This window comes from Typopeltis vanoorti, chromosome 21 (assembly GCF_054136105.1).
Source record: "Typopeltis vanoorti isolate ZY-2024b chromosome 21, IOZ_Tvanoo_1.0, whole genome shotgun sequence".
NCBI classification, from domain to species: Eukaryota; Metazoa; Arthropoda; class Arachnida; order Uropygi; family Thelyphonidae; genus Typopeltis; species Typopeltis vanoorti.
The window spans coordinates 91,869,205-91,894,495 of NC_143569.1; the positions used below are offsets into that span (position 1 = coordinate 91,869,205).

At 34.3% G+C, this 25,291-nt stretch overlaps 1 protein-coding gene across 6 annotated transcripts in view; it reads left to right on the forward strand.

The window, feature by feature from the left end:
• Positions 1 to 25,291, forward strand: part of LOC150095108 (MAP/microtubule affinity-regulating kinase 3-like) — a 360,635-nt gene that overhangs the window by 247,994 nt on the left and 87,350 nt on the right. For 5 of the 6 annotated variants that reach the window (XM_090411526.1, XM_090411530.1, XM_090411532.1 and 2 more), the window contains 2 exons: positions 9,909 to 10,021; positions 11,644 to 11,809. In XM_090411526.1, coding sequence (XP_090267652.1) covers positions 9,909 to 10,021; positions 11,644 to 11,809 — 279 coding nt within the window. The remainder of the gene's footprint in view (positions 1 to 9,908; positions 10,022 to 11,643; positions 11,810 to 25,291) is intronic. The other variant, XM_090411529.1, reaches the window with a different exon arrangement.

The window sequence follows — 25,291 nt, forward strand, 5'->3', positions numbered from 1 at the left end:
AAAGGAAAAAGAGATAAAGGTGACACTGAAACTGAAAATAAAGATATTCTAGATGTCTAGAGGTATGAAATGCTGGACAAAACAGCAATTTACAGAACAGCAATAGAAAATATATGTCATTGTTATTATTGAAGAAGACGAAAGAGAACTACAAAAAAACATTGAAACTGTTAAATGAGGAAGGTAAGAGATTTGGACTTGTATGAACTTGGATTAGAGATAGTTGTTAGAAACTTTTCCACTTGGTTATACTATAAATTCAAGATACCAAGAAATTATATACTTGGTTTAATCCTTTATCCAAGTGTAAGCAAACAAGTTTGCACCTGAATGTCCCCTGAATCCCATAATGCAAAGCACATATCTTACGGGTATGTATTTTGGGTAGTTGACCTTCCCATAATTCATAGCATTATACATACCCATAAGGATATGTGCTTTGCCTTATGGGATACTAAGGCAAGTGATGTTAAGTCATAAGCTTCTGTCTACAAGTTTCCCCAGTCCTGAAAATAGTTCAGGTGCAAAGTTGTTTGCATACACTTGGATAAAGAATTAAACAAAGTATATAATTTTTTGGTATCTTTAATTTATGAACTTGGAAAAAACAAAGACAATGGTATTTGGTGAGAAGAACATGAAACGAAAGATACAAGTGGGTGGAATTGATATAGAAAATGTAGAACAATTCACATATTTTGGAAGTAAAATGACATATGATTTGGATCTGTAAGAAAGAAATCAAGATCAGAATTGCAAAGGGAAGAACAAATCTGAAGGCCATGGATAACATCTGGAAGTGACCAGCCTACAAACAAAACTAAGAGTACTGGAAACATGCATCTTCAGCAGTGTACTATATAGATCTGAAATGTGTGATAAATAAGGAATTAAGAAAAATAATTTTAGCATTTGCAAGAACTTGTTACAGGAAGATTCTAAGAATAGGATGGGTACAGAAAATCATAAATGAAGAGCTCTATTGGAAGATACAACCAAAGCAGAATCTAATGCAGAAGATTATTATTATTATTACATCACATCTCCAGGGAGTGCAAAGTCTCATCGAGGGAGGGCATCTACTCTACAACTCTTCGTCTCACTACTCCACCAACCTTCATCATCTACCACCAATGCAATTTATCGCCGACTACCACCACTAGTACTTTCAGACATCCATGCCCAAAGCGGGATTTGAACCTGCAGCCTTTTGGCTGGAGAGTGGATATGCTAACCACTCGGCCAACCAGGCCAGCCACAACAGAAGCTCCAATTATTTGGACACATCTGCAGTTAGGACTGGAAGATAAAGACATTCATGTTTGGCATTATGGATGGTGTAAACAGAAGAGGTAGACCATACGGAGAATGGATAAATGACTGGTGTGGAATGGGTGTACAGAAACCGTTACACTGTGCACTGGACAAAAAAAGGTGGAAGGAAATAGTGAAGGAGGCATCGGACACCAATGGGCAGTGAGCGAGTGGTTCGTGATGATGAATAGAAAATGTTCAGGAATGTTTGTCAGAAGTAAATATCATTACTTGAGTTAAAAAAAAAACCATCAAAAATATGAAATGTGCCTTACCACATTTCATATTTTTGATGGTCAAACATAACTCCCAGAAATGCTCAAATATGGAGGCAAAAAAGTTTTATATTAGCTGCACCTCATAATTTAGATCCTAGTCAGAAGGGTCGAATTCTGGATGAGTGGAGTAAAGTTTTCATAATACCTATCTGTAAAAAGAGGAAATATGTATATGCAATTACAGAGGAAAAATCTCTATTGATTTCAAGTCTGCCTGCATAAATCTTCCAGGTAAGATTTCAGAAATGCTGCATATCCCCATGCAGTGAAACAAAAATCAAGACTTAATCCTACACCAAGTTTTGGTCTACTTCCATTAAAAATTTAACTACTGTGGACCTGGGATACAACATGCCATGCTGTAGAATGTGACAGCAGTAACTAGAATTGTACCAACATGTATAGAGTAATTAATTTAACTTTATTATTATTCTTTACTTGTTTATATGTACCAACTGTGAAGTTCTGATAACATCTGACTGACTGATCTCATTCATCCCTTTAGGACATGTAGAGTCCCCTAATGAAGGGATTTACAACAAATTTAATGCAGCTGGTTTGTCATCTTGCTGCATGCCCTAAGGACAATATTCATGACTGTAATCTGTGTGTGTTCACAGGGCCAGTTTGCCTGTTCTGGGGTGAAAAATCCAAGTTTCCAGATGAAAAAAAAAACCCTACCTCCATATGAGACCGGCTAACTCACCTTTCGTCGAAAGAGACCAGCTAAAGGTTCCTCATGTCACTGAGGAATCGAACCCAGGTCTTTCCGACCAAAGGGCTTCGTCTATACTGACTGAGCTATGGAGGCTCGATAACATCTGCTATGTGTAAATAATGGTTTCTAGTCTTTTTTTTTTTTTTTTTTTTCAGTGTAACTCCAATGGCTTACGAAACTTGTAAGGTTATGTTGTTTATTTTATTAAACTTGTTTTATGTATAAAAACATGGCCTCAATACAAACATTTTTTACAGAACTGCTAAACCACAGAAACTTTCATACTCAGAAAATGCTTGCATTATGTGGTGTAAAGAGGACGTTATGTCGAAAAATACATAGTCTGTATTTGAGTTATAAATTTGCAGTTTGGATTGAGGGAGAAGAAAACATTTTGATGTGAAATTAGGTGTGAGACAAGGGTGCACATTATCTTCTCTACTGTTATTCATCTATGTGGATCACATCATGAAGAATAGTGGCAGATGATGTTATACTTTTAAATAAATCCAGTATAAATCTGCAGGATTCCCTGCCTAAATTGAATAACTGTTGTAACTAATTTTGCATGAAAATTAGCAGTAAGAAGACAGACAGAGGGAGAAACATTTAAAATATCAGCTGCATCCTGAATTTGGAACCTGTTGAACAAGTAAAACATTTCGCAATTTTTGTGAAGACTATGTTAAATATCGAAATAGACAACAGAATTAGCAAAGCTGGCATGGTGGGGAGTCAACTAATTTAAATGGAATAAGAGAGATATTCATCAAAACACTAAAGTGGTTATATACAAGACAGTGTTGAAATAATTTTGACTTATAGATCCGAGAACTGGATTAGAAATAAAACAGTTGATATAAACCAAGTAAATTTTCAGATGATGATGCAAAGTTGGAGAGAATTATAAGTAACATTGCTGATGCTAATTCCCTTTCAGAAGATTTTAATAGACTTTTGACTAGGACAACTAAGTGGGGTTCTAGTTTTAATAATAAGTGCAAAGTAGTAAACATTTTTGAGTGCAGAAATATAAGGTATAAATGTATTATGTTAATCGTGTTGTACTGCAGGAAGTGGATTAGATAAGAGATTTGGAGGTGATTGTTGACAGTGAACTGAATTTTAGAAGGTGTGTTGCAAAGAAGCACTGCACATCATAGTGCTGCTATGATAAGAAGTACATTAACATATAGAGATAAAGATAGTTGTGCCACTGTATAAAGCACTGGTCACACTACATTGGACTGTTGTGCTCAGATTTGGTCACCAGGTTTTTGTTGTGATGTGGAAACATTGGAGAGGATCCAGAGACAAGTGACTAAGATGATATCAGGTATGGAATGCTGGCTATGGAAAGAGGTTGAAGAAATGTGGATTGCAGAGCTTGGTGGATAGGAGGAAAAGACGAGGTATGATATAGATTTTTAAGTTAGTATGGGCATTTTATTGGATTAATCCAGAGGGGCTTATAAAAAGAGAAGGCGAGAGGAGATGAACTAGATGCCATCCCTGAAAGTTGTGTTAGAGGATGGTGAAGAGGGATGTGATGAGTAAATTTTTTATATGGAGAATTCTCAGTGAACGGAATGCATTACCAGAATAAGTTGTTACTACAGGAAGTATTAAGGATTTTAAGATTCAGTATGATATGTTGTTAGTTGAATGAACCTCCCATGATGAGTCTGCCAACTCCATGTAGACTGTAACATAATAATAATATAACTGCTAATATAAAAATCATCATCATCATATTCCTGCTATGTACCCTCAAGGGGTGTACAGGATATGATAGTACTACATAAAAAATTTACATCATTACTATCTACAATTTTCCTCCAAATCAGTCTGTTACTTGTCAAGACTCCAACATTATCAGATCTTATATTTCTGTCATTTAAGGCACTTTGTACAGTATCAATCCACCTATATCTTGGTTTTACTTTGGGTCGTTTTCCTGCCAACCTAGCAGAGAACATTTGTTTTGCTTATCTGTCCACACCCATTCTATTTAAGTGACCATACCACCTGAGATTAGCTCTGCTAATGCATTCCTGGATGCTGACAATGTCAAGTTCTTTTCTAATATCCTAGTTTTTAAAATGATATTGCCATTGATGCCCTCTGTTTACGCCTCTAATCTTTCTCAGGACTCTCATATCTGCTGTCTCTAGTCTTTGGTAAAGTGTTTTGCTTCTGACCCAGCTCTAAGATCCATAAGTTAAAACTGGTTTGAACACTGTCTTGTATATAGCTAATTTAGTGTTCCTACTAATTACTCTCTTATTCCATATGAATTTATTCAATTGACTTCTACCATACCAGCTTTGTTGATTCTGTTGTCTATTTCCATATTTAATTTACCATCTTCACTAAAAATCGTGCCTAAGTAGCTGAAATATTTCATGATTCTGCCTATTTTCATTGTCTTTGTCTTTTTATTGCTGACCTTCATACATATCTATTACAACAGTTATTCAATTTAGTCAGGGAATCTTGCAGACTTGTAGTGGATTTATTTAGAAATATAACATCGTCCACATAAAGCAAAGAGCTGACATTAACATCTCTAATTTTGATATCATGTTTAATACCACTTTCCTTCATAATGTGATCCATATAGATAATGAATAACAGAGGGGATAATGTACATCCTTGTCTCACACCAGATTTAACATTAAACCATCTTCCTACTTCCTTCAATTCTAACTGCTGACTTACGACTCAAATATAGACTAAGTATTGCTTGATATAATGCCCCATTGACACCATATAACTGTAACATATTGAATAGCTTCTCTCTTGGCACCTTGTCATATGCCTTTTCCAGATTGACAAAACTTAAATATAGATCTTTGTTATATTTCCATGCTTTCTCAACTATTTGTCGTAAAGTGAAGATCTGATCCTGACAGCCTCTATTTGGCCTGAATCCAGCTTGTTCTTCACCAAGCTTTTCTTCCACAATTCTTCTCAGCCATTTCTCAAGTACACTCCATACTTCAAGGATATCTTTTTCTCCTGTTTTCATGTCACCTTTATCATCTCTAACTCCTTTTACAGCACTCTTTCCTCCATTTCTATGCTTCTTCAACAATCTTCAGAATATTTTACCACCTTCTTGATATTTATTTTCTATGTTCTTACCAAAGTCCTCCCATGACTTTTGTTTAGGTAGTTTCACACAGTGTTTAGCTTTCTTACATTTGTCTCTGTATTCTCTAAGAGCACAAGATGACTTATTTGCCAGGAACTTTTGATATGCTTTCTTCTTTTCCTTCACTGCCTCTTTAACTTCGTGTGTCCACCATGGAGTTCTGATTTTTCTATCCTTGCAGACAACCTCATTGCATGCCTCTGGCTGAATCAATCAGGGTTTGCTTCAAGGCTTGCAACTGGATCTCCAAGGTTTGGTTTGTGTTCTCAAACTCTTTCATTTTTTTTTTTCTTCTTGAATAACATTTGTGTATTTTAGTCTACAGTTCACATCTGAGAGCTTCTCAACTTTTATTCGCTTTAAAGCTTTCTTACATGTTCTTCTTTTCAATGTGAAATTCAATTTTATCCTGCTCAAGACTAAATAGTGATCACTTCCAATTTCAAATCCTCTGTACACTCTGGTGGCCTACGCCAGGGAGAAAACATCACTATCAACAATAACATAGTCAATGAGACTTTTCTTATTCCTTGCCACTTCTCTCCAAGTGAATTTGTGCACATTTTTATGTTGGAAAATGGTGTTAATAATAACTAGTCCATGTCCTGAGCAGAAATCCAACAGGTATTTGCCATTATTATTAACTTTGCTCTTTTCTCCAAATTTTCCCAAAATATTTTTGTATATCTGACAATCATTTCCTACTCTGCAATTTAGATCCCCAACAAGGACCAACTTTTCCATTTTCATTGTGTCAGTTTCTTTCTCTAAAGCATCAAAAAATTACTCCACTTCTACTTTAGTTGAACATTCTGTGGGAACATAGGCACAAATAAGTCTCATTGTTCAGTTCCCCATTCTCATATTTGCTCACATCACTCTACTTGAGACTGCTTGCCATTCAAGAAGATTAGCCTCGTATTTAGTATTGAATACTATGGTTACTCCTTCTTTTCCTCGATTGTTATTGCTTGAATATAACATTTTGTATTTATTGCTCAGAAAGATCTCGCCAGTTTTTGTCTTTTTTGTTTCAGTCACCCCTATTATGTCGATCTGGTACTTATCTAATTCCTCAGCTAGCTCTATTTCTTTGCCATTCAGGTTCTTTATGTTGATATTACCGATCTTTAACTCTGGTGATGTTGAGTTGGGTTGCGTTTTCAGATTTGTTCCAGTAGCTGACTTTTCATTGTTTGCCCTGGTTCCTTGGCAAAAACAACGGTGCTCTTGTTTAACTGGGTGCCGCCCCAGCTGGCATGAAATTTTGTCATGTTGTACCATCATTTTGTATTTTGGTTTAAGCCAATAAGAATACAATTTGGTCGGCTAAATCTCAAATTGCCAGACCATCCTCGTTCGTTCAGTATCCAGGTCCCAACAGGGTTCACCACGAGAAGGTGAGGATTGGACATTAGGTCAGAAGGCTTGGTCGGTTCTCCACATTCCTTTAAAGGCTATGTGGAGGTCTCCTCTCTGCTATATAGCTTTGACAAGCACCTCTGTACTGCTAATTTATCAACATAAGTTTATATATTTATAATCTTAAATAGATATAATCTGTAATAAGACTGCATTCCATGAAAATTGAATAATTATTCTATTTCAGTAATTTAATGTATTTTCTTTTTATGCATATCATCTTTTAATGAGATCGCATTAAATTTTATAAGCAATTTATTCATTTTTTATATTGTCAATTTTATTACATAATTGAAAAATATGAAGTTCTATTGTGGTGTCTGTGTAAATGAAAAATTCAACATATTTAACTGATTCCGTTCTGAGTGTACGGAATGTAATATAACGTGTAATTTTAAATACTAACTTAATCAGTAAATGTTGCATCATATTGACACAGCATAATCACAAATATAGAGGAACTTAAATGTTTGGGAAAAATATAATAAGCTACAATGTCTAGATAGAAGAGTACTGAAATCTTATTCATTTCTTTTTCTTTCAATTGGATTTCAAGTAAGGAGCACAAAGTTTACCAGTAAGTACAATGATGGTACATTATTTTTATTATTTAGTGACTGCCATTGAATGTTTTTTTAAGTGCTGCAAGATAATTTTTTTTTAAATTGTGCATCAAAGTAACCAGGTAGTATTTCTTAAAATTTATTTTTATAAACATAGTGTTAAACTATTGCAACTGAAGAGGATAAATTATTTTAATTTTTTCAAGGTTACTTTTACTTTCTTTCTTTGGAATTTTTAATTGTTTTTTTCTAAAGGACAAAACTTCTGTTTCCTAGACAGGCATGAATGCTTACACGTTAATTATTACTCGTGTTGTCTAGGGGAGAAAATGTTGTCTAAGAATAATTATTAACTTTATTTAGTTATTAAATTATTAGGGATCTTCATGTTATGCACCATCTACACATATAAGCACTAATAGGAAGGCAAACAAAGACTGGATGTAAAAAGTTCTTAGCCGATACCCTCTATGGGCCCAGTGATGGAATTTTGCTCATTCTGCAAGTCTCAAGGTGATCATCTACCAGATTTTGGATAAGGTGAGGTAGCCAGATTTATTTAAATTCTGAACATTCTTTGAATGATCACCATTGGATTTGGTGATCATCTCAGTGATGTAGTCAACCAATCCCAGATCATCTGTAAATGATCTGGGATTGGTTGACTGCATTGTTGATAATGGACATAATTCCTATGTTCATTCATTTGAATGTTAGTAGTTTCCTCTTTGTCCAAAGTATGTAAGTGTGTCATTTTGCAAGAACTGGGTGCTGTAGACACCAGGATCTTTTGGTGAAGGGATAAATGTAGCTGTTTTCTTGGATGGTGTTAACAAAGTCTGCATGCTGTATCTTTTAAGAATATGTGAAATTTTTCTGAGGTGTCTCAGATATAACAAATGGCAATAGATTTTTTTGATGATCTAATCTATTTGGAGTGAGTTTTGGTGATGGACAGAGTCTTATAAAAAAGGATAAGGATCTCCTAGGTAGCCTAGTGGCCAGTATCTCAGAGAAGAGCAGACAATTGTTGTTTTTCTTTTTCAATGATGAAACAGATGTTGACTGTTAAGATGTGCTGAAAATGTTTTCTAAATATTCAAGCCATGTGGCCAAATTAGAAGAAACACACGTATAAACCACAGTGAAAATTATTTAATTGTAAATATTTCATCCTAAGTATCTTAGGACATCATTTTTGTTTAAATACTGTACTGATGATGTCCTAAGATACTTAGGATGAAATATTTACAATTAAATAATTTTCACTGTGGTTTATACGTGTGTTTCTTCTAATTATGAACGCACCACAGGTTTTGTTATTTAAAAAAAAAAATGTGGCCAAATGAAGAATACATTGTCAGTATAGCATAGTATTGTAAGTTTGCATGGAGCTGAGTCTAGGATCATTTTAAGTTTTCCATAAGATTGGCTTGGGGGAGGGGACTTATAGGTGTGCTTTCAGTCTTCTTATACGTGTTTACCTAAGTAAACTAATTGGAGTGCATAAAAAGAAGTGAATATAAGGCTGATTTGTCATGGGAAAGAGCCTGAATAGGGTTATGCTTGTAAGTAGGGGGGCTATAATAATGTCATAATTATCATATCAAAAAAGTTTTATAATTTAGCCACCAGAAAGATGCAAGAACCTCATTGCTATCCTCATTTCAATTCACTAAAGAAGCTATCCATGTACTCCGCCTTGGACACAACAGTGCTAGAAAGTTTGCAAATCATTCCCAATTTGCAAATAATATATATAATATATAACATATTATATATATATATATATATATATATATATATATATATATAATAAAAACACAGATTGAAGGTACTCTTATGGCCAATCTTGAAATTCTGAAAATTTTTAAACATGTTTGTATAACATAAGTAATCAAAATTCTGTGATAAGTCATATTTTAATTTAAAACTGTTTTCTGGCCTCTCCTGAGTTGAAAAGAAAGTAAATAATATATATGGTAAACAGTTTCTCATAAAACCTGATTTTTATCTTCATAAAGTTACTTTGATGCATACATTTTTTTTTTTTACCTTGTAGCTTTTTTTGTTTTTATTTTAAAGACCTAGCAGCTGTAGAGCTTTATTTGTTCATTGCATGACCTGCTGATGATTCTTGTGAGATCATTTTATTTTCATTAATTTATAGTAAAATAGAAAATGTTGTATTTTTTTTTTTTTTTTAGTCAGAATGTATGCACATTATTAATTTGTGCTGATGACACCAGAACGGAATAAGTTAATGCCTCTTTCTTTTATCAGGATGTTATCCTTATAAGAATAGTATATTTTGCATGCTTTTCTTTCTTTCTTTCTTTCTTTCTTTCTTTTTTTTTTTTTTTAAGTAAAGGATAATTATTAGTTTTAGCAAATGGCAATCTTATAAATACTCATCTCGTAAACATTTTGTTTAATGATTACTATTATGATTTTAGAAATTCTTATGTCAATGGGCTATAGCCGAGAAGAAATTGAAGAGTCTCTCAGGAACAAAAAATATGACGACATAATGGCAAATTATTTGCTATTAGGAAAAAGGCCAACTGAGGTGAGCCAGTTTTTTTGTCAATTGTTTGCACACATAGCTTTTATGTTACTCTTCTTACTCCATTATTAATTTTATTCAGTCTGAAAATATCATCAACTTTGAATTGAATGAATTTTTAGCTGTGAACATTTACAGTTTGCTTCTCACCAGAAAAGGTCAGTGATCCCTTCCCCAAACTTCTGTTTGTATACTTCATATGATGCACAATTTGTTCAGATTGCTTCATCAGTCTTCCAAAGAAAAAGTGTGATATTCTGCTGATATTCCCCAGCAACACTTAGCTTATCATCAGCATCACAACATACACAAGCAGCGACTTCAAGTGTGTGGCTTGCTTATTCATATGATAGAGAGAGAGAGAGAGAGAGAGTATATTTTTAATGTAAATAGTATAGCATTTACTTATAGGGCATGCATAATTGCTAAGAAGTTAATATACTCTATACTAAGAAATATTAGCCGATTTGAATATGTTATATTCATTATAGTATAATTGAATGGATTTATATCAAGTTTGATAAACTTTATCTTAACCCCCTCCCCAATTTGTTACCGGGGATCTTCCTATTCTCAGGATCCTGTTTACAGTTCCCAAGTCAGATATTTTACTCCCCCCTACTTAAGCAACCTTCAGCACAGATCCAGATTCCCAATGTTATTTTTCTAAGTTTGTTGTATTTTCTCAGGTGGGTTTGTCTATGTTAGTGTGTTTGCAGGAAGAAAAGTTACAGTAAACTGCTAAAAACTTTGACACACCTATATGAGACCAGAAAAGAAATGATTCATGTCAGCAACAAGAATCAAATCCAGGTCTTTTTCAGACAACAGATGCATGTCATTTGTTGAATGTTACTGTGGAAGCTTTTGAAGGGGAGTTATGCTCATGAAAATAATGTTGCAGTGATATTTTTTGTATATTGTTTTCAAATTATAGTGTCAATTATATTTTGGCATTGTTTCTGCAGGAGGCAGTTTTTGTGCATAGGTGCATGCATGCTAGAAGAAAGGCAATGTTTTCATGTCATTTCATGTAAATTATTGTTACCGCACACGACTATAGCAAATCACTATAGTGAAATGTGCTATGATGAATTACATCTGTTCTCAGTCCATAGAACCAATGTTATTTTAAGTTAACTGTTGCAAACATTAAAAGCACAAAACCCTCATGGTAATGAATTGAATTTCTTCACAAATGATGGCATAAACTGCATCACAAAATACAGCTGTTGGGGAAGTAATCCTGTGGGAAGTATTGCTTAAAATTTATTTGCATTTTGTATTAAAACCAGAAAATGAGAAGCAAACTGTAGCTGAGGGTCAGGAAATTATGGAAAATCATACATTGATGACAGGATGATAAGAAATGGAACAAGGAAAAGATGTGGAAATTGTGCATTGATGACAGAAAACAAAATGATTGGCAAGAACCATATATAAATCACACAAAACAACATGGAAAAGTACAAATGCAAACAATGATGAGAAAAGAAGACACCTAGTAGTGTGTGAAATTATAAAAATGAAAATCCATCATAAATAATGTTTTAATTTTGAAATGTTATGTTAGCACCCCCCTCCCCCTTGAACACACAAAAAGAATTATTCTTCTATGTTTTCAGAATGAAGGTTGTGACTCTCGGTCTAGCTCAAGCTTATCATTGCGAGCCTTAAGGCCCAGTATAGAAGGTCCAAGTACTGCTCAGTCTCCAGCTCATATAAAGGTCCAACGGAGTGTATCTGCTACAACTAAACCTAGAAGATTTAGCCATGGAGGTGAGGCTGCTGGTAAGTTTTATACTACCAGTATTTTATCTATTAGTAATTCTAATTAGTTTTAATTTATGATTGAAAAGTTTTAATTGTATACGATGGCAGTAACAATATCAGAAAACAGCTGTTGTTACTGCTTTCTAGTACAAAGTAAGTGATTTGCTTGTTTCTTTTATCAGAGAACTGTGATACTTGAGGCTGATACACCAGAATTCTTGTTAAATTGTGAATGCTTCTGATTTAATGCATGTTTAGAAATTTTGGAAAATAGGTAGTTTTGGTTTTTCAGCAAAGAGACAAATTTATAATACTGTTAGTTGAAACTTGTAAGGTCAGCATTAATGAACTGCTTTTTGCTTAGGAAATTTTGAGGTTAAATTTCCATAGAAAGTTTACTCACCTAGTTACTAGTTCTCTGAGATTGGTAACAGAAATATTCATAATCAGTATTATACTTTCTTCTTATTCCTTCCCTCCTCTTTACCTTGTGGTGTCGAGGATTTTCTGTTCACTTAACTGCCACCATATCGAGGATAAGGTGGTTAGCCTCTATGCCTCTCGGTGTGGCTATAGATGCATGTGTTCACGGGCCGGTTTGCCTGTTCTGGGAGATGAAAAACCTGAGTTTCTGGGTATAAAAACCCCATACCTCTGTATGAGACCAGCTAACTCACCTTTAGTCGAAAGAGACCAGATAAAGGTTCCTCACATTGCTGAATGGAATCAAACCCAGGTTTTTCTGACCAAAGGGCTTCACCTATACTGACTGAGCTATGGAGGCTCAATATTATACTGTTTGTTATATAATCTGTATGTGATTATGCAATCTTTAGGGTATAGATTATAGTGCATGAGTTAATTTTTTATGTGGCACAACCACATGGAAAATTATAACTCATCCACAATTTAATATTACAATGGCCTATGTATAGGCCTCCTTTCCAAACTGCCATCTTATGGTCCGTTTATATTACCTCCTCTCTGGTCATTCTTACGATAGTGGTTGGTTTCTCTTCTTCAGACTTCTCTGTCATTGCTGGAGTGTTCCAGGGAATCTGTGCTTTTGCGTATACTCTTCTTCTTATGTATTGGTGACCTTCTGACTAACCTGAAATCCTTAGTTTTGTTGATTTGATACTTTGCAGTAGTCAAAACAATTCAAGTTTCAGGCTCTTCCATAACCGATGTCTTAAACACTCATTTCCTTAGCATTATCCAGTGAGGTGAGGATAATATAGTGAGCTTCAGTGCAACAAAAATTTCTCATTAAAAATGTCTCATTTTCCCCCTCCCACTTCTGATAATGTTCAGATCTCCACTCAGGATCAAATTTCTCTTCTTTGGCTGACTTGTTTCTAGCCTTTTCCTGTCACAAAAATATTACAATTATTGCTACTACTAAACCCAGAAACTTGGTGTCTTCTTCTATTTAAGACACCACTTCTGGCCTGTATGATGTCTTTTTGTATAAAAAAATTTTTCCCAAATCCACCTACCCTTAGAATACTTTTTTATATGTGGGGTGATGCACCAGAGAACCTCCCTAAGAGTGCTTGATGCTGTCCAGAAGAGGACAGTCTGCTTAATACTGATCTCTTTCTCAATTTCAGTCTCTCACAAATTCCCTCCCTCCCATCCCCTTTCTCATAGATGGCATCTGTTTCTGGATTACATCCTTTCTATAGATATTTTCATGGGAATTGCTCTACTAAACTATCACTATTCCTCCACTTGAACACAAATTAAATTGAATCAAAGCAGATTCTGTTGATTGGCAACAGCCACATGTGGTTCAGTTCAAATTTATGAAACTCACTTCTCAGTCTCTTCTTTCATCTTCTGTTTTAAGGAACAGCCTTCCCATACCATTTTCTTTCAGGGCTTCCAATTGTTCAAGAAAAATATCACCAGATTCCATACTTCATCATTCTGTAGTGATGAAGTAAATGATATTTGTCCAGAAATACTCAGATATAGGAGTATAAAAGTTTTATGGTGGCTACAATTCATAATTCAGGTCTGGTTAGAAAGAAGAATTTGGATAATTGGAATAGAATTCTCATAGTACTTATCTCTAAAAAAAAAAATGAAAATAAAACTGACTGAAGGTGAGAATTGTAGAGAAATTTATGTACTGAATATTCCAGATAAGATTTACCCAGGCATACTTAGAAGAGGCTAAGAAAATTGTGGAAGAGAACTAGAAGAAAAAGAAGCATACTTCAGCCTTAAGAATTATCAGGATTAGATTTTCCACTTTGAGACAAATAGGTGAGAAATGTGCGAATATTATAAAGCTCGGTGTTAGTTTTTTTTTATATCTGCATATTACAATTGTCAAGAGAAAAGTTGTTCAAAATACTTCTGTTATATGGTGTTAAAGGTACATTATATACAGCAGTATGTAGTCAAGTTAGAGCCTCCATAGCTCTTTCAGTATAGATGAAGCCCTTTGGCCAGAAAGACCTGGGTTCGATTCCTGTCCAAGACGTGAGGAACCTTTATCTGGTCTCTTTCGATAAAAGTGAGTTAGCCGGTCTCATATGGAGGTAAAGGGTTTTTTTCTCCCGGAAACTCTGGTTTTTCATCCCTCAGAACAGACAAACTGGCCAGTAGAACACGTGCAATTTACTGACAAGAATACTTGAAGGCAAAGGGGTAACCACCTTATCTTTGTATTACGGTTAAGAAATCCAAGAATACTTGGAAGACTATGGGCACTTAAGTGCCTGTTAATGCCACAGGAAGAAGATATAGTCTAAGTTGTAAGTTGGCAGTTAGTCATAAAAGGTACAAAAAGATGATTTAGTGTGAAATCAGTTGTAATACAAGTATGCACACTATCTCCATCTTATTCATTCTCTATATGGATGACATTATGAAAGAAAGTGTAATTAAATTTGATAACAGAATTGGGGTATTCATTTCAGCATTTTGCAACAATGCAGATGATATTATACTCCAAAATAAATCCATGACAAATCTTCAGGATTCTTTTAACTAAATAACTGAAATAAATTTACTGTGAAAATCAGCAGATCAACAAACTATGAAAATACACAAGAACATGGAAAACGTCAGTTGCATCCTGAATCAAAGCCTGTGAAATGAGATAAACATTTTCATTATTTAAGCATAGTTTTTAGTGATGATGGCAAATTAAATATCGTAATGGACAATAGGATAAACATACTAGCATGATGGGAACCAGTTGAATAAATTTATATGGAATAAGAGAGAGAAATTACCCAGAATACTAAACCAGTAGTTATAGAAGACTGTGTTCAAACCTTTCATTCGAACAGTTTTTCACACTTTTCTCACTGCAACACACAATGAAATACATTTTGTATTGCAACCTGGTACACACACTATATATGCACTAAACTGAAACAAAATCTTCACAAAATAGTATATGCCCTAGTATGTATAATAAAGTAAAAACAAAAATCTAACAAAGTTAATATCAAATATGATTTCGTTAACATTTAAATACATCAAAAAAAAAAAAATCAAAATGAACAAGACACAAGAGAAGTAGGAAATATTTATTTAATGCAACAGGTGTGCTTGCCATAAAACATAGGATTAATTTTTATTAACAGGAATAAACAGATTTTTGGTGACTATTTGTATTTTTTCAGAAGACCGGAATGAAAATATGTATAGTGAAAAACATTCCCTCCACAACAGACACCATACTTCAGATACTAGAAAAACAAGTAGCTTTATTGTCTCACTTAATGCAGTACAGAGACGTGTAGCAACATAATTCTTGCTACATATAGTAAATTGGAGACAGCTAGAATGAAAAGGATCCAGCATAATGAAAAGCAGTTCCCCTCCCACAGACACTATACTGCATACAGGCAAGCAAAATAAGGATTTATTATAGTGCCAGTATCTAAGGAAATACCCTGTCCTAACAACCTATTTCAAATTTTCAGTTGCAGAAAATAGTCACATCTGAGGCAACTCGTGGTAAAGGTGGAGTAAGCTCCGATCACTTTCCTTAGTATTTTCCCCTAATGCAAAGCACATCCCCTTGTGGGATGTATGATGCTATGCATTAAAGGCAAGAGCCACTACCCAGACCGGTTTCGACCTTTATTGAGGTCTCATCAGTGGGAGGCAGACCTAAAATGCCAAGGTTGAAGTAATGCAGAGCTTATAAATTTTACCTAAACCAGTTGCCACAAGGTGCTTTGACCTTGTTAAATAGAAATCTCAGGATGAGAGTAAGATGTAGAAAGTTTTTTACCTTGGGTATATACTATGTTAAAGATACCAAGCAATTTTATAAGCTAAGTTTTAATCCTTTTTTCCAAGTAAACAAACAGACAAGTAAGTCAAGTTTGCACCTGCATGCAGTGCAAGTCTAAGGCAACTTGTGGTAAAGGTGGAGTAAGCTCCGATCACTTTCCTTAGTATTTTCCCCTAATGCAAAACGCATCCCCTTGTGCTTTGCATTAGGGAAAATACTAAGGAAAGTGATCGGAGCTTACTCCACCTTTACCACGAGTTGCCTTAGACTTGCACTACGTGCAGGTGCAAACTTGACTTAATTGTCTGTTTGCTTACTTGGGAAAAAGGATTAAAACTTAGCTTATAAAGTTGCTTGGTATCTTTAACATGGTATATACCCAAGGTAAAAAACTTTCTATAGTCACATCTGTTCATATAATTCAGCCATTCAGTGTAGAAATAAACCTATTTATGTAAAGCAAATTTTGAAAAGCAAATAAAGATAAACACACACAAATTTGAAATAAATATATCATTTGAGATTTCCTGTATCATTAAGAAAGTTCACCAATTCACTAATTCTACAAATAAAATTTAATCAAACATTCAAAACTAGCATGCTGTATATATTTAAAACTTAAATGTGCCCACTTAAATATCCATACATGTGGGTATTGATACGATATAAACTTGATACGAAATTAATTACTTACTTTAACTCTCCACTCCACCTAGGAGCATGGGTCTTCCACCACCATTTTCCACTGGACTCTGTTTTTTCCTTCTGCTTTTATTTGGTTCCAATTTTTATTAATATTTGTTATTTCTTTGAGTATTGTTCTTTTCCATGTTTCTCTTGGCCTTCCTCATCTTCTTTTACCTTGTAGGTTCTAATCTAGAGCCTGTTTTACTATTATTTTATCTTCTTTCCTCAACACATGCCCCAACCATCTCCATTTCCTTTCACGTATCTGTTGCAACATGGGTATGCTACTTTGCTTTGAATGGGTTAGAGTACAAAATCTACATGATCCATCTGATATTTTCTATTCTATTTCATTAAAAATTAATAAGATAGGAAAAAAATGCTGGATGCTAAATTGATTTATTGATTTTGCGACTTGTTAGTGGGTCATAATCTGCAGTTTGAAAAACACTGGTTTAAAAATAAAACACTTGATCAGGGACTAGATAACAGATATGATGGCTTTTGAGAAAAATTCGATTAGTGATGGGATGACATCAAAGATCAGCATCATCTTCATCATCTTCAAAATGAAGATCTTAGAAAGGAACTTAACATTGTTAGCAGTCAAGAATTATGAACACAGCTGACCTAAGGTAGTATAATCACTTGAACAGAAAGGAGAGGAAGTGTTAATAAAACGTATTTGTCAGGACAGCAGTATAAACACAGAGTAATACCATAACATAGATGGATTATTACAGATGCCTTAGAAAACTGAAATGCAACATCTAACAGCGTAGTCCTAATAAATAACTGCTTGATTTGGAGGAAAACTTGATACGAAATTAATTACTTACTTTAACTCTCCACTCCACCTAGGAGCATGGGTCTTCCACCACCATTTTCCGCTGGACTCTGTTTTTTCCTTCTGCTTTTATTTGGTTCCAATTTTTATTAATATTTGTTATTTCTTTGAGTATTGTTCTTTTCCATGTTTCTCTTGGCCTTCCTCATCTTCTTTTACCTTGTAGGTTCTAATCTAGAGCCTGTTTTACTATTATTTTATCTTCTTTCCTCAACACATGCCCCAACCATCTCCATTTCCTTTCACGTATCTGTTGCAACATGGGTTTCTGGTTTGTTCTCTGCCATAGTTCTTCATTTGATATTTGTTTTGGCCAATATATTCCCAATTATAAAATCACAATAGCAAATCCAAAACTTACTAAATCCCTTACTATATCCCTTACTAAATGAGATATGGCAGAAAGAAGAGTAGCCTAAGGAATGGAATACTGGATTACTGGTTAAATTATCCAAAAAAGGGAACCTATCTGAATGCAAAAATTGGAGAGGTTAAACATTGCTGAGTGTTATAAGTAAAATACTAGCAAGGATAATACTAGAAAGTATCAAAATAGAAATAGAAAAACAACTAAGACCAGAACAGGCAGGATTTAGAGCCAATAGATCATGCACCGACCACATTGCTACTTTACGAATTATCATAGAACAATCATTGGAATGGCAGGCAAGCTTATATTTAAATTTTATCAATTTTGAACAAGCTTTCAACAGTATAAACAGATCTTCCATATGGAAATTACTTAGAAATTATGGACTGCCAGAAAAAATAATAAGAATAATTTAAAAAAATGTATGAAGATTTTGAAATTAAAGTAATACATGGAAATATCCTCTCAGAACCATTTAAAACAAAGATAGGAGTAAGGCAAGGTTGTATACTCTCCCCTGCTATGTTTTTAATTGCCGTAGACTGGGTGATGAGAAAAGTATCTTATGGAAATACAGGACAACAATGGTTACTTCACAACCAACTCCACGATCTAGATTTTGCATATCTGCATACTTTCACAGAAGCACCAACATATAGAACAAAAAACAACACTTGTTGAAATAACCAAAAAAGTTGGTCTTAGGATAAATAAAAATAAAACAATGTTGATGAAAATAAATGCAAAATAAACAAACAAAAATAGAAGATATACCAGTTAAAGAAGTAAAGCAATTCATATACCTTGGTTCAATAGTATCAAATGGTTCTGAGAGGATATTTCCATGTATTACTTTAATTTCAAAATCTTCATACATTTTTTAAAATTATTCTTGTTATTTTTTCTGGCAGTCCATAAAGTTCAAAAGGAGAACTACTGAAGATATAAATAGAAGGAAACAGCTGGCTTATTCAACTTTCAACCAACTAGAAATATTTGGAAAAACAAGAATTTGTCTATAAAAACTAAAATGAGAATATTTAACTCAAATGTAAAGGCATACTAATATATGGATCAGAAATTTGGATGTTAAACAAAAAGATAGTTAACAGTGCCTAGGTCTTCCTAAACAAGTGTTTAAGAATGATACTGGGAAGATATTGGCCAAGAAATTATTAATATAAACATAATCATATAGTACTGTCATTGTATCCTGTCATCATCAAATTCCTGACATGTACCCTCAAAGAGTATACAGGATATGATAGTACTACATGAAACTTACATCATTACTAACTTCCTATCTACAATTTTCTCCAATTCAATCTATTACCTGTCAAGACTCCAACATTATCAGATCTTATATTTCTATCTTCTAAGTCACTTTTTACTATATCAATTCACCTATATCCTATAGTTGAGAAATCATGGGAATATAACAAAGATCTGTATTTAAGTTTTGTAGATCTGGAAAAGGCATATGACAAGATACCAAGAGAGAAGCTATTCAAAATGCTACAGTTATGTGGTGCCAATGCGGTATTATATCAAGCAATACTTATTTGAGTTGTAAGTCAGCAGTTAGAATTGAAGGAAGTACAGGAATATAGTTTAATGTTAAATCTGATTTCAGACAAGGATGTACATTATCCCCATCTGTTATTCATTATCTATATGGATCACATTATGAAGGAAAGTGGTATTAAACCTGATATCAAAATTGGAAATGTTAATGTCAGCTCTTTGCTTTATGCAGATGATGCTATACTTCTAAATAAATCCAGTGCAATTCTGCAAGATTTCCTGACTAAATTGAATAACTGTTGTAATAGATATGGTATGAAGGTCAGCAGTAACAAGTCAAAGACAATGAAAATAGGCAGAAACATTGAACATATGAACTGCATTGTGAATGGAGAACCTATAGAACAAGTAAAACATTTCAGCTACTTAGGCACAATTTTTAATAAAGATGGTAAATTAAATATCGAAATAGGCAACAGAATCAAAAAAGCTGTATGGTAGGAAGTCAACTGAATAAATTTATATGAATAAGAGAGAGAAATTAGTCAAAACATTAAATTAGCTATATACAAGACAGTGTTCAACCCAATTTTAACTTATGGATCAGAGATCTGGGTCAGAAATAAAACGCTTGACCAAAGACTAGAGACTGCAGATATGCGAGTTCTGAGAAAGATTAGGGGCGTGAACAGATGGCATCAATGGCAATATCATATTAAAAAACGAGTATATTAGGAAAGAACTTGACATTGTCAGCATCCAGGAATGCATTAGTAGAGCTAATCTCAGGTAGTATGGTCACTCAAACAGAATGGAGACTAAACATTAGCAAACTAGTGTTCTCTGCAGGGTTGGAAGGAAAAAGACCCAGAGGAAGACCAAGTTATAAGTGGATTGATATAGTAAAAAGTACCTTAGAAGAAAGAAATATAAGATCTGATAATGCTGGAGTCTTGACAGGTAACAGACTGATTTGGAGGAAAATTGTAGATAGGAAGTTAGTAATGTAAATTTTTCATGTAGTACTATCATATCCTGTTCACTCTTTGAGGGTACATGGCAGGAATTTGATGATGGTGATCCACCTATATCTTGGTTTTCCTCTGGGTCTTTTTCCTGCCAACTTGGCAGAGAACACTTCTTTTGCTAATCTTTCGTCTCCCATTCTTTTTAAGTGACCATACCACCCGAGATTAGCTCTGCTAACACATTCCTGGATGCTAAATATTAGGTTCTTTCCTAATATCCTCATTTTTAATATGATATTGCCATTGATGCCATCTGTTCATACCCCTAATCTTTCTCAGGACTCGCACCCCTATGGTCTCTAGTCTTTGGTTAAGTGTTTTATTTCTAACCTAGCTTGCAGATCCATAAGTTAAAATTGGTTTGAACACTGTCTAATACACTGTCTAATCTCTGTTATTCCATATAAATTTATTCCGTTGACTTCCTGCCATACCAGCTTTCTTGACTGTGATGTCTATTTCCATATTTAATTCACCATCTTCACTAAAAATTGTGCCTATGTACTTGAAATGTTTTACTTGTTCTATAGGTTCTCCATTCACGATGCAGTTGATATTTTCAATGTTTCTGTCTATTTTCATTGATTTTCAATTGTTATTGCTGAAGTTCATACCATATCTATTACAATAGTTATTCAGTTTAGTCAGGAAACTTGCAGACTTGTAGCAGATTTATTTAGAAGTATAATATCATCTGCATAAAGCAAAAAGCTAACATTAATATCTCCAATTTTGATATCATGTTTAATACCACTTTCCTTCATAATGTAATCCATATAGATAATGAATAACAGAGCGGATAATGTACATCCTTGTCTCACACCAGATTTAACATTAAACCATCTTCCCGTACTTCTTTCAATTCTAACTGCTGACTTACAACTCAAATAAAGACTACAAATTGCTTGATATAATGCCTAATTGACACCATAGAACTGTATCATTTTGAATAGCTTCTCTCTTGGCACCTTGTCATATGCCTTTTCCAGATCTACAAAACTTAAATAGATTCTTTGTTATATTCTCATGATTTCTCAACTATTTGTCTTAAAGTCAAAACCTGATCCTGACAGCCTCTATTTGACCTGAGTCCACCGTGTTCCTCACCAAACTTCCCTTCGACCATCCTTGTCAACCGTTTTTCAAGTATACTTGCATAAATCTTACCAGGAACACTCAGAAAAATATCTATATAATTCTCACATTCAGTTTTATTTTCCATTTTATATATGGGTACTAAGAGAGCTCTATTCAATCATCTGGAATTCGTTCCTCTGTTTTGAGGCCTTCTGAATTATGTAAAACTTTTATATCTCCATACTTGAGCATTTCTGGTCAAATATAATCTACTCCAACTGCCTTTCCACATTTCAGGCTTTTGATGGCTTTTCTACTTCAATTTTGGATATGTATTCCTTGCTGCATGTCTGGTAAGTGTTTTTTAACCACTGTGCTGTCATCACTGCTTGTTTCATTTAGCAATTTTTCGAAATAATTATTCCATACATCAAGGATATTTGTTTCCCTCTGGTTTTCATATCACCTTTATTATCTCTCAGTCCTTTTACAGCACTCTTTCCTCCATTTCTGAGCTTCTTCAACAACCTCCAGAATATCTTACCACCTTTAATCTATATTCTTACCAAAGTCTTCTCATGATTTTGTTTTGCTAATTTTACACAGTGTTTAGCTTTCTTACATTTGTCTTTGTATTCTCTAAGAGCACAAGCTGAATTATTTGCCAGGAACTTTTGATATGCTTTCTTCTTTCCTTCACTGCCTCTTTAACTTCCTCTGACCATGATGGACTTCTGATTTTTCTATCCTTGCAGGCAACCTCACCAAAATCCTGTCTGCCTCAATCAATCAATGTTTTCTTCAGAGCTTGTCAGTGAATCTCCAGGGTTTGGTTCCTGCTCTCAAACTCTTTCATTTTTTTCTTGAATAATATTTGTGTATTTTAGTCTACAGTTCACATCTGAGAGCTGCTCAACTTTTATTTGCTTTAAAGCTTTCTTACATGTTCTTCTTTTCAATATGAAATTCAGTTTCATCCTGCTCAAAACTAAATAGTGATCACTTCCAATTTCAAATCCTCTGTATACTTTAGTGTCCTGCACCAGTGAGAAAACATCCCTATCAACAATAATAGTCAATGAATGAATAAATGAATTTGTGCACATTTTTATGTTGGAACATTGTATTAGTAATAACTAGTCCATGTGCTGAGCAGAAATACCACAGGTATTTGCCATTATTATTAGCCTTGCTCTTTTCTTTAAATTTTCCCAAAATATTTTCTATCTCTGACAGTCATTTCCTGCTCTGCTATTTAGATCCCCAACAATTACCAATTTTTCATTGTGTCAGTTGCTTTCTCCAAATCCTCAAAAGATTCCTCTGCTTTTGTCTTTGTAAAACCTTCTGTGGGACCATATCCACAAATAATTCTCATTGCCCAGTTCCCCATTGTATTATTTGTCAACATCATTCTACTTGATATTGCCTGCCTTTCAAGAAGATTAGCCTTGTATTTAATCTTGAATGCTATGGCTACTCCTTTTTTTTTTCCCCTGATTCTCATTGCCTGAATATAACATTTTGTATTTATTTCCCAGAAAGATATCACTAGTTTTTTTTTTTTCAGTCACCCGTATTATGTTGATCTGATATTTATCGAATTCCTCAGCTTTCCATTTCTTTGCAATTCAGGCTTCTTATGTTGATAGTACTGATCTTGAACTCTGGAGATGTTGAGTTGGGGGTGTGTTTTAGGGTTTGTTTCAGTAGCTGAATTTTTGCTGTTCACCCTGGTTCCCTGGTGAAAACAAGAGGTCCTTGTTTAACCGGTCAACTCCTCAGCCATCATTTTATATTGTGATTTAAGCCAACATAAAATAGACCATCATCATCAATTTCCTGATATGTATCCCCAAGGGGTTTTCAGGTTACTCTGACAGCACTACATGATTGAATTTAAATTGTTATTAATCATATTTCCTCCAAATCAATCTATTTCCTGTGAGCACTCCAATAGTTTCATATCTAACATTTCATGCTTCTAAAGCACTTCTGACTGAATCAATACACCTAGACCTTTGTCTTCCCCTGGGTCTCTTTCCTTACCCATTCTATTTAAGTCTCCATGCTACATTAGATTAGCTCTGCTGACACATTATTGAATGCTAATGATGTCAAGTTTCCTTTCTAATATCTTCATTTTTAATATAATTCTGCCATTGATGCCATCGACTCACTCCTTTACTTTTTCTCAGAACCTTCATATCTGTGGTCTATGGTCTTTGATCAAGTGCTTTATATCTAACCCACCTCTCAGATTAATAACATAAAACTAGTTTGAACACTTATTTGTATACTGCTAGTTTGATGTTTTGGCTAATTTCTCTCTTATTCCATATCACTTTATTCAGCTGGCTATCCACCATACCCACTTTGCTTATTCTGTTGTCTATTTCGAGATTTCATCTGCCATCTTCACTAAAAACTGTGCCTAAATACCTGAAATATTTTATTTGTTCTATGGGATTGCCAATCAGAATGCTGCTAAAGTTTTCTATGCTACTGCCTAAATAGGCAGTAGCATAGAAAAAAGTAGCATTTTCATATTTTTGGTCTTTTTATTGCTGATTTTCATGCCAAATTTGTTACGGCTGCTAATCAATTTAGTTAGAGAATCCTGGGGATTTAGACCAGATGTCTTTAGGAGTACATCATCTTCATAAAGTTTGATATCTCCAATTCTGATATCAGGCCTAATGCCACTTTCTTTCATAATGTGATCCATATAGATAATGAATAAGAGTGGAGATAATGTGCATCCTTGTCTTACCCCTGATTTTACATTAAACAATCTTCATTTATTTTCTTCAATTCTAACCGCTGACAACTTAAATATAGACTGTATTGTTCTGTATAATGTTCCATTAACCCCATGTAACTGATGTATTTTGAAAAGCTTTTATCTGGTCATCTTGTTGTATGGCTTTTGAGATCTGCAAAACAGATCCCTGTCATATTCACACGATTTCTCAACTATTTGTCTTAAAATGAAAATCTGATCTTGACAACCTCCATTTGGCCTGAAGCTAGTTTGTTCTTCTCCAATTAAACATCTTTTCAAGTATGCTTGCATAAATCTCACCTGACCTGGAACACTTAGTAGACAAATTCCTCTGTAATTTCGCATTCAATTTTACTCCTTTTTTTTAATAGATGGCTACTATGAGATCTCTGCTCCAATCATCAAGAATATGACCTTCTGACCAGGCTCTCTGATTTATGCAGTGTAGCCACTGCAAAATTTTTATACCTTCCTACTTAAGCATGAAGGTATCCTTACATTCAGCACACCAAAACGACCAACAGTCGAAGTGGGCTATCTTCAATTGCCCGGTAAGGCTCTACGTCCCAAACCTTTTGCATCGCTTTAAATATCAGAAGTATTTTTATTCTGAAACTGCCTGTCATGGTTCTATCATCTGTGCTCGATTTGGCAATTAAAGACCATGAAAACAAATTGCTATAGAAAACATTAAAAATGCCTTAATTGTGAAGGAGATCATCCAGCTTACTCAAGTGCATGCCAAAGGTGGAAGGATGAGAAGGAGATCCCCTAAATAAAAACAGAGCAATTCATTATTTATCAGGAGGCAAAGAGACAGTATACCACAAAAGTGGTGGCAACATCTGGTAAACCCTCTTATGATGAAAAGACAGTTGTAAAAAAACTGTCAATAGGGATCCATACCTGTATGTG